The 10934-nt window shown below is 31.2% G+C and overlaps 2 protein-coding genes across 3 annotated transcripts in view; both read right to left on the bottom strand.

Annotated features, from left to right (window-relative positions):
• LOC109546641 overlaps window positions 1-8932 on the bottom strand; it is a 25808-nt gene extending 16876 nt beyond the window's left edge. Inside the window, exons 1-9 of the mRNA XM_019917673.2 lie at window positions 8630-8932; window positions 8359-8572; window positions 6851-7191; window positions 5948-6100; window positions 3339-3423; window positions 3028-3170; window positions 1660-1816; window positions 919-1097; window positions 317-545 (exon numbers count right to left, since the gene is read on the bottom strand). Of these exons, the coding sequence (XP_019773232.2) occupies window positions 317-545; window positions 919-1097; window positions 1660-1816; window positions 3028-3170; window positions 3339-3423; window positions 5948-6100; window positions 6851-7191; window positions 8359-8572; window positions 8630-8794 (1666 nt within the window). The 5' untranslated portion in view covers window positions 8795-8932. The remainder of the gene's footprint in view (window positions 1-316; window positions 546-918; window positions 1098-1659; window positions 1817-3027; window positions 3171-3338; window positions 3424-5947; window positions 6101-6850; window positions 7192-8358; window positions 8573-8629) is intronic.
• Window positions 8933-8941: 9 nt separating this feature from the next.
• Window positions 8942-10934, bottom strand: part of LOC109546653 (protein spaetzle) — a 6054-nt gene continuing 4061 nt past the window's right edge. For both annotated transcript variants that reach the window (XM_048666534.1, XM_019917697.2), the window contains one exon: window positions 8942-9171. The gene's annotated coding sequence lies outside the window, so the exon portion shown is untranslated. The remainder of the gene's footprint in view (window positions 9172-10934) is intronic.

Here is a 10934-nt window from a genome sequence, read left to right as displayed (position 1 = left end):
CCAATCCCAGCATTATTAGAATTGTTTGATGTTGTCTCAAAATATAGAATACGGTACTAATATATTGGAAATATTTTTTGTGACTTTTAGTTACTAGTTTCCGTGATTTTTCTCAATAAAATCAAATTTGAACGCAACTGCCTTGACGTGCTATTCGAAAGCTTTGGAAAGCTCTCTTCCCAGAACTATGAGAATGATGCATTTAAAGGCTTTTGAAAGGCACTACGAAAATAGGCATTGGTGTTGTAGACAACATGTGTTTCAAATATTTTGCATAATATGCTTAGAAAAATAATCAAGTGGCTTTAATACTTACCTAAATCAGACAAAAGTAAACCTAGCGACTCATTAGCACCACGGCTGACCCAATCAATAGATGAACACAACATTGGAGGTACAAACAGTACAGCAGGATTTACTCTATCAATATTCTCTCCAAACCCATTAGTTATTGCAGGAATTCTGTGCAGAGTAACTATATATCCATCATCAGTTAGAACATGATGAGATTCAAATGGATAGCCGTGTTTTTCCAAATATTGCGACTAGAACGAACATTATAAACCAATATAAAGTAGATAGCATAAAAACTAAATCAAACTATAACATGTTCGCCAAAAAATGTAAGCCAATTATATACAACAATTATAGGTCACATCTTAATTTGCTCAAATTTCTCAACTTTTTATCATAAATAATTTTGCTTCCTTTATATAAACATAGTATTATTTCTTTTTGCCTCTGTTTTTTTTCATATTCTTTGCACATACAGGTTGTGTGTCCTGGGTGCAACATATAATTTACTTAGCCTAAGAACTGAATATATGATTGATTTATGGAGTGGCTGTACAATTGACTGTTGAATCAAATTGAAATTGAAAATTGAAATATAGTTTAAAAATTAAATAAATAACTTACAATATTAAGAAACGCATCTTCAGGAACATCTAACAGATCTAAAATTTCGCTTGTGGTGCTCTTTAGAGATGCAATAAATTCTTGAGCATTAAAATCTTCAGTTTTATAAGAGTTCAGTGGAGCAATCAATGCTCCTAACAAAACTAAAACCCAGTACATAGCTTGAGCGTTGGATAAGCCTTATCAAACTGAACTTCTCAATATGATATTGAGGACTATTTATATTTATTATCAAGCTGTTTTTATCATACTTATCATTATTCATCTACACCTTCCAACATAAGTGTTGAAGGTTTTGCAAAAACGCTCTTAAGCTTGAAATGATGGATGGTTTGTTTCTAAATGCTATTTGTAGTGCGTATAACACATGAACATGAAATAATTGACCATAACAAATGTGACCTATAATTTATTGTACTTTGAAATTCATAGAATCTTCTTGAGTGAGACGCATTTAAATCGGCTTATTTTTATTACTTCCATTATATTCTTAAAATAATGTCCTTTGTAGAAGCAAAGCCATAACCCCTGAGAATTTCCGCATGTTCTCAAAGTTTGAAAAGTTAAGGGCGGGTTGCACAATACTTTATTGCCTCTTTTTAAATCATAATGTTATTGCCAATTTATTTGGAACCCTATCGATTTCTCCGAATAGGCTAAGACCAAGAAAAATGTCTCATTGAAAATCAGAAAACCAAATAATTCATAACAAATATATTATAATAGTAAAATATTTTTATTAAACAGGATTATATTTCTGAATTACAGATAACACTCTTTCATACAACACGTTTCTAGTATGTTTTCCCAGGAAGAAATCGAGATGGCTGAATTTCTCACTTTCCACCAAATACTCATCCGCTATATTCGGAAGTTCTCCTAATAATTTCTCAACATCCTGAAACAATAAAAAGTAGTTTAAAATACTTCATAAATCAATCCGCAAATTATAACAGAAATATTATTTCAACCAATAAATAGTGATTTACGTTCAAGCCAATTAAGCAACACCTCATAAGTTGAGAAGTAAAATATGTTTTCTACAAAAAAAGTGTGAATAGCTCAAAGTGATTTGGTTTAAACATGAAAAATGGGTTCATATCAGATACACTTAATCTCCTAGATATTCGATCGATTCATAGATGTCTGTTTGCCAAGTTTAATAACATAATAATGTCTGACTTTCTATAAAGCTTCTATAAAGCTTTCTATAAGGAAAAAATGTACATTATTAAACAGTTAATAGATAAGTTTTTTTTTATTAAATACGTAAAATACTTTAGAAAATGTTTTTATTAATTTCTATCCTTGCATTTTCTTATCGAACAACTATATTTTTATAAAATATGGACTGGGATATTGTATTAAATACTATTTAGTATATTTAACTGACTATTAGTTCGTATTGTCGTGAGTTATAACACGGCAATTAATCGAACCGCAGTTAATGCCAATAGTAATGCTATTATATTTTGAGCTCAAAATTGTATATAAAAACGTACATAAATCGAACTTAAATACAAATTGTCGGCTCGTAGATTGTGGTGTAAACTCTACCTCAACTTCAAAAGCTGCATTGTTTTGAAAATGAAATAAAAAGAACTACAAAAACAAATAATAAACAATTTTTGTTCATAAACCAAATATAAAGTTGCCATATTAAGCACTGAAAATTAATTTCAATAATTAACATTAATCTAGTTTGTACGTTGTCGTAACACTGAATTGTGAATAGTTGCAGATTAGCTAAAAATTCCTAAAAACTGAAAATTTCGGAAAGAATAATTTAAAATACTGACAACTTCAAATTTAAAAACCCCATAAAAAATCATAATCTGCAATTCAAAAATCAGGAACGCAAATGACAAATGAAGTTACGAAAACTCATTACACTTGAATTTCGATTAACTTCACTTTTTTCATTAATGGTTCATGATAAATTGATTTATTATAATTCCTTTTACTCGAGACAGATGTAGTCATTAAATGGATCCCATGAAAAAAACAAGATAACAGGGTTAAAACGGCTAAAGTAAGGAATAATTATAATGAAAACTAACAAGCGCAAAGAAGTAATTTTACTATCATTATAATCTTTAAATTACTTACTTCTATAGAAGCGAGGAAATCATTTTTCGCATAGTATGCAGCCACTGGAGCAGTAATTTGCGAAACGTTATATGTGGGAGGTTCAGGTGTTCCATAATGGAGCAGATTTTCCACTACCCCATAATCGTACTGTTGAAATGAATCTGCAGAATATAAATCCGTTATACAAAATTCTATTAACGAAATACTAAATTATAAGTATCAATGAACTAAAATAAAAATTTTAAATAGCATAATTAAATTATTATTCACATTTATAAGATATAAGCCAATTATATTTTTCCACAGAAAATAGATCTATTTCCATTCACCTGAAAGAATTTCCTGCCCATAATGGTATAATTCTTGAAGTGCTAATCCACTAGGCTTGTCAGAAATGAAAATAAGCAAGTAGTCCTGAAACATCAAGCAATGAAAATGTATTAGAAAATTTTATTGTTTATACGAATAAATTTTCAATAAATGTCTGTTGGTGACCACTTACAAAACAATAATTTATGGCAAAAAGTGATTTAATTACATTTGCTTGGTACATTTTATTTTAGTGTATTTCGTATTTGGATAATTTTTAAATTCGAATTAATTCTATTTTAAATAATAGTATTAAGTTAAATATAGAAATTCGCAGTAACGAGAAACAACTTTATTTAAACCTTTTTTGAGGAAATACATAATAATAGAGAAAATTGAATGTTATTTCGGATAGTACTAAAATAATTTCACTATTTTGGAAATAGAAAAAACGTGTTAAGACAGGTCATCGAATAAATGGTCACTTTTAATATTTTTTTAACTCAAATAAATAAATTTGACACTAATTCTTTTAAAATTAATTTATTTGCATACCTGCTCTCCTGTTCTTTATTCTATAATATTTTAGTTTATCTGAATAATAATTAACGTATATATTTGCTCTTGAATCATTTTGTATATAGGGAAATTTCCAATAAATACGGAAATGTTTAACGCTGATTGCACTAGATAGTAAAAATTATAACTAGATTTATTTGTAAACTATATTTTAGAAACGCTTCAAAAACAAATTACCGAAATTTAATTCGGAAAATACAAAGATCTATTTTTTTTTTAAATGGCTATATGATAAAAAAATGTATCAACAATTTATGCCAAATAAAATCCAAGATTAATATTGAGGAAAAACGCGTTTGACTTTTTACATTGATAATTTACCAATTGCATCGGTTATTATTCAAACAACCTAAGTACTTTTTTGCTTCTGATTTACGTCATAAATGCGATAATATTTTGCATCGCACCGTTCGCACCTCGAATTGCGCTTGTGGCGAAATAATTCTTGAAATCAGAACTGTTAAAGGGCATTTTTAATTAGTTGATATTTCGTTGGTTTCTATCATCACTCGAAAATGAAGCAACAGTTTCACTTTTTGCCATTGTTTAGTCATTATTTTTAGAAAAACAAAATTAATTCAGTTATTTATTTTGACTTTAGCGTTGTAAATTAGTCACTGCAGCCGAATGAAATTCAGACCATTAAAAATGCCACTAAATTTAAAATTAATTTAGTGAAAGATACAGAGCTTACAGAGTCTTTCGTTTAATTGTTGTTGACTTTCGTTAAGTGGCCGAATGTGCGAACTGCAACTTTCTACAAAAGTGCCATCCATAAACAAACTAAAATCGAACTGCCAAGTAAAGCATGAATCATTGAAAGGGCGAACAATTAAATTATTGAATAAATAATCATGCTTATTATGTTGTTCGGTGTCGTTTTTCTCGAAAAAGTGTCCGAAATCGGTCGATAATCGCATTCTTAGATGTGAAGTATAGTGAACTCGTGGATTACTGGGTACAAAATGGAGGATGGGGCGCCAGCTCGCAAAAATCTGGTAAGAATGATCTCTAATCTATAAATCTTATAGCTCGAACTGAGTTTATTTTTCCGACAAGCAACTGAAGCTTTATAGATTCTTTAGATTTCTCTCTCTTTGCTTTGCTGATTTTAAATAAGTTTGGCTTTGGACAGATTTCCTACTGTACTCAACACATTTTCTTCTTTTTTTCCATGTGAAACTTTGCAGCTTTCGGTAAGATTAGCATTACGTTGTCCCTCGTTGCCATGTACATGTAGAACTAGTCCCATACTCATCAACTGACTAGTAGGGTGAATTTGGTATCGATTGAGCTATTGGTTCTTTGGTAGTTAATTTTTAAACTTTGTGAATATTTTCGCTAAAGAACCGCTTCAGATATGGAAATTTGGGTTCCAGTGTTCAATACAAGAAGCATCACCCTAGTGATAGTGTGGATTTGGTTGCGATTAAAGCATTGATTTCTTCACAAGAATTTTTTTTTTTAATTTTGGGAATATTTTGGGCGTCTTTGTATTTTTACATCAAGCTCATCTGAGACTGATGACGATTTGAAGACAAAGTCTTCAAAGAACCGTTTCAGATATGCAAATATGGGTTGCAATTTTATGCTTTTCGTTAAAAAAAAGTCAAGTGTTCTAGCTTTGCCTGTGTTTTCTTAATTACTAAATCGACATAAACATGACGCCACCTTTTTTGACGTTGCTCAAGAATCATTTGAGATACAGAGTTCGTTTTCATATCATGATATAGAGATTTGGTAACTGGCTTCAGTTGTAATAACGTGTGTCATAAGAAAAATGAATGTCTTTTTACGGAAAATTAGTTTTCTTCCTTGCAGGAATTTTTAGCTCTAGTAGACTCACAGATTATTTGCCATCGATTTAATGTAAATAGTTCAATTGTAACTAAAACTAATTTAGCTGGTTCAAAAAATAACCGATTCTATTCAATTTCTATATCATATATTTCCTAAGCAAATTATTTTTAATAAAAGTTTTATAAATTCAAATTGCGATCATTAAAAGTTACCATGTTTACATATTAAAAGAATATCACTATTAACTTACCAAATCCACCTCTTCTGTATCGTATCCTACTAGAGGACCCAAAGCAGCCGCACACGTTTCTCCCGAACCATCAATACTACATATAGCCACAAGCAATTCAGATACCCATTTTGCATAAGGTATAGCATGGAAATTAACTGCTTCCAATAAAGCCTAAAAACACCTTATTAAATTATCTTTTCCCGATATATAAGTGGTTGACTATACAACAACAATTCATGTCAAGTGGTTATTGCGTTAACGCAATTTAGATTAGGCATTTAAAGTGCTTTGTGCAAAAAATATGTCTGAACGTCTAGTCGGTTCAATAATGTACTTGGAGATAAAGTTCTAATTCGTTACACAAAATGTATCTGTTTTTTGTTGCCAAATGACGGGTGACAATTTTTCTATTGAAAAGTTTGGCATTTAAGAAAAATTGCATTTAAAATCGACATAACTTGTAATCCCCTAGTTTATTATTCTTTATTATTATTAGTCTATTAAATTTTAGTTTTTGTTCTTAGTATAATTTGGGTTATTGCATGTCTTGTTGGACAAAATTATCTAGCAATATTTTACCGAATAGCAATTAAATTACCCTACCGTCTACATCTTATAAAAAAGTTATAAAAATTGGTGGAAAAGGAAGGTACGTATGGAAAATGAGAAATCAAATAGAAGCAGTGCAGAGAATCATCCCCTAGTTAGTACTAAAAGCGAAATAAAAAGGAAAATTACAAAACAGTAAAATTAAGATGATGAGAAGTTATTCATATGCATGGAGATAATATTGAGATTCAAACTGCATTCAGACAATTTTTGATGACAATGTTATAAACTTAGTCTACTACACAGCACTGATGCCTTGCCCTAAAGCCATTTTTTACTCTTAAATAATTATCTGCTTACAAAAATACATACCTTAATTTCCGTCATGTATTTAACTTGGAAAAGGGCAATAGGACTAGTAACTCCACCCATATAACCAATAGGACTTAGCAAGACTATAAGATTGATTTTTTCATTGTATTCGGGTCTAGCGGCAGCCAGGGCTAGTAAGGCAGATGTACCCTCCGAATATCCAACTACAGTAACTTTCTGCTGACCAGTTAAATTCAGTACATAATCGATACTGACAGCCGTATCATAATAACCCTTTTCATGGAAACTGTAGCTCCAGAACTTTTTTTGGGTACTGTTCAACGTATTGTGGGTCATTGAGTATCGGGTGCCTCTTGGATTGAGTAACCATATGTCGTAATCTAAAGAAACATTTTTTACGCTTTAATGGAAAATAAATGTATTGATTACTTTAAGTAAAACAAATATAATGCAATAAGGTTATAATAGCAAACAATTGTTTTTAAAGGGATCTCTAAAAGAATAGAAGAAAAGAGAAAACACTTTGATAAAGGTTTTAAATACACCAAGAACCGAAGTACTGAAGGTTGACTTAGCTCCATCTCAGCTCATCCAGCAAGTCACATGGTGTTTAAAGTAATTTGATACAAAAATTAGTACCTTATAACATTTTAAAGGAATAATTTTATTATTTTAAACGCTTTTAATTTTGTTTTTGACTAATCGTACAAATAAACTTTTCGAGTAATTAAACTATTTTTTTGTTTCGCCTCTATTCCGAAAAACAGTGCATAGTTAGATTTTCTTAAAAAATGTCGAGTGAAACTTAAATGCAAAAGCTCTCTAAAGTTTCTAAAAATATTGGTAGGTAAAGTCGCAAAAAAATGTTTTATATAAAATGCATTCTTAAATAAAATTTAATAAAAAAAATTATTGGATTAATAATTATCATTATTAATTTAAAGTACGTCCATTTTATGATGCGTTACCTTCTAAAATATTAAATATAAATTTGTTTCGTGTTTCTATTCTAGGTTTTCTTCTTCTAATATCATTCAAAGAATCTGATGTTCTTATCAAGTTTTATTATGGTCTATAATTGCGTACTTTCGTGGGAGACTTTGCGACGCGGGAGACGTTGCAAATAGTTTGGTATTTTGCCTTTTTAATCATCAAATGCCGCATAAGAATTTAGATTTACAAGATTAAATCCAACTGCAACGTACAGACTATATTTTGCATGTAAAATTAAAATGTTTTCAATCTTAGGGAAAATAGAAAAAAACGTTAAAAATTTTTTTTTTTCATGTTTGCGTTTGCTAATGCAAAACGCAAAAGTCAGTACTAATCAAATTTCAGAACAATTTCAAAAAGTACCCAATATGAAGCCACATTTTTCTGCTGTTCAATCACTATGTTGCTTTCTAAAGCCATTGATAAAGCACTCAATTTTACCAATTCACAAAACACATTTAACTTGCTAACAAGATTTGAAGTTGTTTTAAAATCAATACAAATACTTCGACCATTGAACCGAAATCAGCAATAATAAAACTTAAAATACATACCTAAATCAGACAGCAGTAGGCCTAATGAATAATTAGATCCATGGTTGACCCAATCGATGGATGAAGACATTAATGGAGGCGCGAATAACACTGCAGGATTATTTTTGGATATACTTTTGCTGGCAGGAATTCTATGCAAAATTAACGTAAATCCATCCTCAGTTTCCACTTGATGAGTCTCTAAAGGGTATCCATATTTTTCTAAATATTGCGACTACAAAAGCAAAGGCTAAAATAAAAATCAGTTTTTTTCTGTCAAACGCTCACTTACAATATTTAGGAAAACATTCTCAGGTAGATTGATATTTTCCAGAATATTCTGTTCTGGCCCAGCATTTTGAATTAATCCAAGAAGTTCTTTAAGCTGATCACTGTTACTTTCTTCCGCCCTTAAAGGTACGACGAATGCTCCTGCTAGTAGTAGAAGAATGTACATATCGCCGTACTAAAAAAATTAACTAATTCCCAACATCTCGTCCTCGGCCATATATGTAGATATATTGTTTTCAAGTATCTACTTTACGAAATAATCATCAAAATTTAACACATCATTCAATGTCAATTTTGAATATTTTAATACCTCAATGCGATATTGTTGTATGGCAATTGAGACACTTCATTTTAAGTTGTTCCTTTTTAATCTGTTTCATTCAGGTTGAGGAGTCTGAGTTAGGTAATATCACTTTTGAATTCCATTAAAGTTTTCAGTCCTATTTTCCACCAAATTGCGTGTAAATTGCGCATAAGTGCGAGGCATCATAGGATACGTATATTTTTTGGAAATCGACTTGTTATTTTATTTGGTCAATGTTCCTAAAAAGGAAGAAAAAAACAGATTGATATCAGTTGCATGCAAAACGCTAACAGATGCACAATACCTTGAGTTAAAAAAAGCCATAAAAAGTATGTTATGTTATAACGGGTAAAGTATTAATCCGGGGTTATTACAATATTTTCATTTTATGTAATAGATAGGATAAAAATCTTAATATTTTGAAGTGTGTATAATAAATAAATTCAGATTAGGACCAGGGAATTTGATTGATGGAGCAATCGCCCTCAGGGCTATTGCCAGTAAATAACCCACGACATTGGAATATACTGAAATTTTCAAATCGGGTATTACACCGCTAGTACCTAGCCGTCTTCCCGTTCCGAATATCAATCGGGCTCTATTCTCTCCTGCCCTCATTTCATCTGTTCTTTCATCTTTTGGGAATTCCTCTCTTACTCCATGCTGGTGGGTTCCATTGAAGCATTTTTAGGGGCCATACGAGTATTTGTTCATCAATCCTCATCACGTGTCCAAACCATCTCAAGCATTATTTTTCTATGCTTTCCAGAACTGTTACTTGTGCATCTCTTCAGCACTTAACGAGTAACACGTAAGAGAGAACAGACTCCTCCAATGTTTGTTCTATATGCTCACCTCTCTTGAAATGTTTCTCTCCCAAAAACCTGAATTTAAGCAACTAATAACTTGATCACCCTGTTCAATATGATTTTTTATTTCTTTTTTTCCTTAGGAAACTGAGCACCGGAATTTGCTACCATATATTTTGGAGGTGTCGACTTTTAACCCCCAGTTGTTACACTGTTGGTATACCCTCTGAAGCATAAATTCGATATCATAGAAATCCTGGGCAAATTCTGCTCGGTCATCTGCGAAACTTAGTGTAAGTACACCGAAGTCATCAACGGATAATGGGTATTTTTATCCCACAGGTTCTACGCATCTTTAAGGACTGGCCCAAGGTGTACCTGTATCAAAAAGTAGGGGAGATAGGCTGCATCCTTGCATCAGTTCTTTGGTTGGACAAACGGACATAGACAAATTTGCTCCTTGGTTTATATATGCTTTGTTATCTGCATACATATTTTTATTATGTTGATGACCCGATCGTTTATATGTAATGTTTCCTGAACTAGCCACATTTGTTTGCTGGGCACCGAATCGAATGCCTTTTCTACATCGATTAACGTCATATGCGTTTCCTCATCTCTTGCTGTTCGTTTTTCTGTAAATTGCTGAACAATTGACAAATTATCAGTTCATCCTATGCCAGCAGTAAAGGCGATTTCATATTCGTTAATTTTGTGTTCGGTACGTTCCTGTAGCTCCTAATGTGGGGTAGTTCTCTATCCTCTTCTTCGTTAAGAAATTGTTATATCCTCCCTACAGGAATAGGCTGGTTAGCTCTTCGCATATTGTTTAAGCAACGGCGTATATCTGTAGACTGTGATCACTAAAGCTCGGATTTAAAGGCAAGACAATTTGAAGAAAAAGGCGCCTATATAGGCAAGGATTTAAAAAAAAAGGCAGGCATATTGTGATATAGGCAGCCTGCCTACACATAAATGTAAATTAAAGAAATATATTTACTGCGTATAATAAACAATTTATATTAGCGCATTCTATTATATAACACATAAAATTCTACAATGAAATACTAGTAATAATTATTTAAAAAAATAGTAATAACAGTTAACTTAGGCATTGTTACTATGTAATATTTTCTCATTTATAGCTACAACTAAGTGCTTTTCTATGTTATCGGTCTTAAAGCACAACCTTC

Source organism: Dendroctonus ponderosae, unplaced genomic scaffold, assembly GCF_020466585.1.
Source record: "Dendroctonus ponderosae isolate FM_Combo_2020 unplaced genomic scaffold, Dpon_F_20191213v2 Dpon_F_20191213_5, whole genome shotgun sequence".
In the NCBI taxonomy this organism is placed as follows: domain Eukaryota; kingdom Metazoa; phylum Arthropoda; class Insecta; order Coleoptera; family Curculionidae; genus Dendroctonus; species Dendroctonus ponderosae.
The sequence above is the reverse complement of the archived record's forward strand: the minus strand, read 5'-3'. Positions and strand labels throughout refer to the sequence as shown.